Consider the following 6,000-nt stretch of genomic DNA (forward strand, 5'->3'; position numbering starts at 1 on the left):
CAAATGCAAATAGTTCTGAGCGCCTTTTGGGTCCCACTTTGAGGCTTAGTACCAGCAACGACCTAAACGAGGCATTAAATGTATTAGTTTTTGCCCACAGTTTCACAAAATATCAGATTTCAGTTTCGGTTTTTAGACTGTTAAAAAATGGTCTGTCCAATCCATTCTCAAACCATGTCAAACTTGTAAGCTTTATACTTATTTTCTGACCCTCTTTATCCTAACTCTCCAAGCGTGATAAGGAAATATGCTTCGCATTACACCTGGTCCCTGTAACCCTTAGTGTTTTTGTTTAGAATTACAGTAAAATAAAGTAAAATCGTTCCTTAACTCTGAAGAATCTAAATCATCGGATAGATCACCCGACATATAGCGTGTAGTTGATATATAGTATAAATGCAGGAGTTTTCAATAGGGCACTACAAAAGTAGACCGATTGGGGCAGCAAACGATGCCATATATTTTCCCGCTCTTTTGACATTACTCTTCAGTAAGGTTTGCCATTTCATCATGGAAAGATATATGATCCAACACCGAGCCGAAATTACTAAAATTTACTACCGAAATTCGGAGTCAGTGGCCTCAACTTTAAGACAGAGCATCTCGTTCATTGCCTTACTTCAAGTACTCACAAGTCTGCTGACTGTTTTAATGCTTGAAATTAATTATTAATTCCCATCCCGTTAGTCCAAACTCTGCTGTTGTATATACCATACATCCTTTCTCCATTGGTCCAATTCTTACATGTTTTATGATCCAAAGGAAGTGAGAAGTTTTGTTGATTCGCAGATGCTTACTACAAAATCGTAAGTTTTCGATTAAACAAATCCGACTCTTGATAGCTAAGTAAGGTCAGAAAGTGTCTGAGTCTATAGATTGAAAAAAGCTATGACCTGATAAACAACAAAAGCTGTGATTTTTGTATGTTAGAGACTTGGTTAGAGGTGTCTGTTCAAAAAGGTTTCGTAGCTCTCTGCACTATTAGACAAGCGCAGTGACGCATAGGAAGCCCGAATATCATAATCCTTATAGAGTTCTTTCAAAATATAAATCGCTCAGACGGATATGTATACCCTAAAGTTGTCACTCAGTGTTTGAGATATCGAGCTGAAATTTTGTCCCAACCTTTTTCGTTCCAAGCAGCTGCTAATTTACTGGAACTACCGATATTGGACCATTTTGGCATATAGCTGCCATAGAAACTGACCGATCAGGAGCAAGACCTTGTATGGAAAGCTTCATTATTTGACAAGATATCACCATGAAATTTGGCATGGGTTATTGTCTGAGGTAGTGCCACAATCTCCACAGAAATTGTTCAGATCGGACCACTATAGTTTATAGCTGTCATACAAAATGACCAATCAAATTAAAGTTCTTGTAGAGAAAATTCTTTATTTGAAAAGATATCGGTTTGAAAATTGGTGTAGATTATTATTCAAGCTTTCGATACAAACTGCGTAAAATTTATTCAGATCGGACCACCATAGCATATAGCGGCCATACAAACTGGCCGTTTCGGATCAAGTTCTTGTATGGAAAAGTTAGTTATTTGACGAGATATCGCCATGAAATTTGGCATATATTATTATCCAAGGCATTGATACAATCTCCAAATAAATTGTTCAGATCAAACCACTTTAGCATATAGCGACCATACAAACTGCCCGTTTCAGACAATGTGCTTGTATTGAAAACTTTTTTTTTATTTGTGAAGGGTATCTCGTTTAGGTTTCGTTTTCTAAAACAATAACAACAAACACCTTCATAAGTTTGTTTTTTGATATAATCTGTGCTTAGCCTTAGGTTTGGGCGTGAATGCGCGTATTGCATATGTGTTTATGCCAACAAATAAGAAAATAATAATAAATCAATTTAAGACACACATTAACTCGCATTTACTTGCGTTTAATTATTTAACACATACTTACAACAAAAACACGTTTATTCAACACTTCATTGACGGCAACATTACATTTATCTGGATGCCTACATACAAACATATGCGCAGCGCATGTGTGTGTGTGTTTATAGTATTTGTTGTCATTGAAATAATTTTTACGCGCAATTCATATGCGCCCCATTTACTATACGCGTCCACGCCCACGCCCACATGCTGCCCCGCGCAATTCATTTAATCATTGCAAAGCGTTTTATTTGCTACAATTTACATTGCATACAAACGCACATACATACAGACATACAGACATACGTGCATACTGCAGCGCCATTATGTCACTTGTAAAACAATCAAATATGTGCCGTTGTTGGCGCGCGGGCGCGAGTTCGCACATTGGCGAACGAAAGGTGTTGGTGGCGGAGGCGGGCGTAGCGGCGTGCACGCTAGCCGCTGACAGGCAATCAAGAATGAAATCATTTGGTGACGCGGCGCTGGCTTTCCTTTTTTGCACTTTATTAATGAGAGCGCTGGCACAAACACACATACATATATATGCATGTGTGCAAATGCGCTTGCATGTGTGTGTGTATGTGCGCGCCAATATGCCCACAACCATGCGCATGCATGCGTTTTATTTACTTATGACACTGACATTGACCCACCTACGCGGCAGTTGCTGTTGCGTTGCCGCGTCGCGTCGCGTCTCTCCACCGCGCTGCCGCACCGCGCGCCGTTGTTCACTCATGATGCGCCGCGCTGTTACTTTAATTAAAAGTGCCAACTACAGACAGGCGTGTTTTGCACATTGTTGTTTTTTCATTCCTCTTACTTGTTGTTGTTGTTTGCGCTCTTACATAACGCGTAGTGGTCGCGCGCATTTGCTTTTATGCCTTTATATGTGCATCATTCGTTTTTTTCTTGCACAAGTCGACTGCTGCAAATAAGTGCATGTGCTTGCAGTGAGTCCCGGCACGCGTCGTTAACACAGCGCCACACCCACAAGTGAGGCTGCTGGCAAGGCGCTGCGTGTGACCACCGACTGACTGTTTATGAGCGCGCATTACTGGCAGGATTTTTAGTGCCGACGCGCGCGCACACTTGTTTGCTCATAGTTACAAGTAAATTTGCTTACCACAAGAATGACATAACTCAAAAGTACTAAATTCACTTAAATTTCCACAAACACACTATTAATTGTGCTTTCTTCGCTTCCTTTGCAGGCCCAACGCCCCGAGAACACCGTCATGCAGGCTTTGGAGTCACTCAACGACTCACAAGTGAACGATTTTCTCAGCGGCAAGACACCATTGAATCTGAGCATGCGCCTTGGTGATCACATGATGCTCATACAATTGCAATTGAGCACCGTGAATCCGGCAAACGGCAGCAGCTCAGCCACAGCTGGCAGTAGTTGCTCCAGTGGCAGCAGCAGCTCCGCCGCGTTGCGCGCACGTTCGAGTCAGCGCAACAATCGCTCCGCTTTGGCGGCCGGCCACAGTCACAACCACCACCATCATCATCATCACCACCATCACCATCAGCAGCAGCAAGCAACAGCTGGCGCCAATGCTTCCAACAACACGTCCGCTACTACAAACACAGCCGCCGGCGCAGCAGCAGCAACAACATCAAATATCGTCGTTAGCCAGCAGCAGCGCAGCAATGGCACCACAACAGCTGCCGCACGCTTGCCGATTAGCAGCAATGGCACACTGAAGAGCTCCGATCTCAGTTCGTTTCTCAGCAAGCGCGACTATGAGAATCTGCAGAGCATTGTGAAGAGCATTGCCATGTCACAGCCGGCGCGTCTGACATCGCCGCCGCTAAGTCAAATGTTGGCGCAGCATGTGCGTCAGTGCGCGCCCAGCAATGTGCCCTCTTCGCTGGCACAACCAGTGGCGGCCGCCAACAACAGTGCAGCCTTCCACAGCGCGCGTGCTGCCAGCACGGCGGACAGCAGCGCCGCAAGCGCATCGCCACTGCTCGAACAGTCACCCATCAAATCGCTATCGAATCTGGTGTCAAGTCCCATTAAAACGGCCGCCATAAAGAGCATTCCCATCACGAAGGCTGGTTGCAGCGGCAGCGCTTGTGAGAGCACAAGCAGCAGCAGCGCCGCGGCCAACAGCAGCGCTATGGATACAGCATGCCAAGATCCTATTGCCGCCAAGCTAACCTCGTGTCTGTGTACACGTCTCAACGGCCGCACAGCCGGCAAGGACGACAACTGCATGGACACCACCACAACGAGTGGCGCGAATAGTGGCAGTGTACCGGCCACAAGCACAGAGGCAATGATTGCAGAGTGCAGCAGCGGCGCGGTAGCTGAGCTACAAACACCAACAACAACATCGGCGTTGCAGAAGCTTGTTGCGGGAGGCAGCGGTTGCAGCACGCCCGTTGCCGCCACCTTACACAAAACGGCTAATAATCCTATAACGCGCACGAAGCATCGCAGCCATCACCATCACCACCACCATCATCATCACCACCACTACCATCATCAGCAGCAGCAGCAACAACAGCAGCTACAAGCCAAGACGCTAACGCCGTTAGTGCGCCCAAAGGCCAGCTCCAGCCCACTGCCGCGTCCCATTCCTTTGACTACGCGCAGCTTGGAGGAGAATGGACTCGGCACTGATGCGGACACGAAGAAGCCGGCAGCACCTGTCACAGCCATTGGCGCCACAGCGACGCCGCTCTCAGAAGCACCAGCAACAACAACAACTGCAACAAACGCCGTTGCCGCTGAATTAGACGATGCAGGCGTTACAGTCTCGGATTCGCGCACGCTCGCCGAGGCCTCGCGCAATCTCACACAAACGCTGCGCAAACTCTCGAAAGAAGTCTTCACCAACAAGATCGATTTATCCAGCAGCGAGGAGGCACCGCGCAAAAGCAATTCGGGCGCAGTTATTGAATCGATGAAGAACCATGGCAAAGGCATCTACTCCGGCACCTTCTCGGGCACACTCAATCCAGCGCTGCAGGATCGCTACGGGCGCCCGAAGCGTGACATCTCTACCGTTATACACATTCTCAACGACTTGCTAAGCGCCACACCGCAATACAGCCGCGGCGCGCGCATCAGTTTCGAGACGCCAAGCGGTTCGTCCGCCGCCAGCGGCGCTTCAGGCAGCAACGGCACCGCCGTGCATGGCATACGCAGCAAGCAGGTGAGTAAACCGACATACACACACATACACCCATACATATATGAAATGCAATACTAATATATTTACACATTTGCTTGCAGCTCTCGCTGAAGCACCACTACCATCACCACCAGCACGCGCAGTCCTGTGTGAAATGCCTCAAGTCGCAACAGCAGCACGGCAGCAACAGCGCCTGCACTTACGGCGAATGCAACGGTCACTACGCTGGCGCCAAGGCAACAGCTACAACCAGCCGTGGCTGCTGCAAAGAAAGCGCCGCCGCTAACGCCGCCAGCGGCAGCAGCAACAACGCCGCCAATGAGCGCACCGTCTGCAATTGCCGCTACCGCAACAACACGGAGACCGGCGAACGCGAAGTGGAGCAAATGTGCCAGAAATGCACAACCGACATGGAGAACACCAAAATGAAGTCGAAGATCGATCAGCTGCGCCAGGTGATGCTGCAGAGTAAACAGCGCCGTGAGGCACGCAAATTGAAGGGCGCACCCTATGGCGCACGCGCCGTCGGCACACCCGCCAAGACGGCAACCGCTTTGGCACCCACCGCCACCGCCGTGGCTGCTGTCTGCGCCAATGCCACGAATACGTCATCAGCCATGAACGCAAATGCGTCGACCGCCGCTTTAACAAGCTCACCGCAGCTGGCGGCCGCGAGCAACAGCAACAACACAACAGCGCCCAGCGAGGTATCGCCGAATCACATTGTGGAGGAGGTGGACACGGCTGCTTAAATCCATTTTAATTGCCTGCAATTGCTGCTAAACTATAATAGTAACAATAACAACAGCAACAGCTATAACTGTGTACATGAGGAAGCTCACATTTATTCACCATTTGTCCTAACTTGTAGCATTTATTAGTTTATTCATTAGGAGCATCATCAGCCTCAGCGCTTTTGTTAAGAGAAGCGCGAAGGCAAAAAAA

At 48.0% G+C, this 6,000-nt stretch overlaps 1 protein-coding gene across 1 annotated transcript in view; it reads left to right on the forward strand.

Moving 5' to 3' along the window:
* LOC120774537 (midnolin homolog) overlaps positions 1-6,000 on the forward strand; it is a 77,055-nt gene extending 71,055 nt beyond the window's left edge. Inside the window, exons 3-4 of the mRNA XM_040104261.1 lie at positions 3,121-5,076; positions 5,157-6,000. Of these exons, the coding sequence (XP_039960195.1) occupies positions 3,121-5,076; positions 5,157-5,807 (2,607 nt within the window). The 3' untranslated portion in view covers positions 5,808-6,000. The remainder of the gene's footprint in view (positions 1-3,120; positions 5,077-5,156) is intronic.

Source organism: Bactrocera tryoni, chromosome 4, assembly GCF_016617805.1.
Source record: "Bactrocera tryoni isolate S06 chromosome 4, CSIRO_BtryS06_freeze2, whole genome shotgun sequence".
NCBI classification, from domain to species: domain Eukaryota; kingdom Metazoa; phylum Arthropoda; class Insecta; order Diptera; family Tephritidae; genus Bactrocera; species Bactrocera tryoni.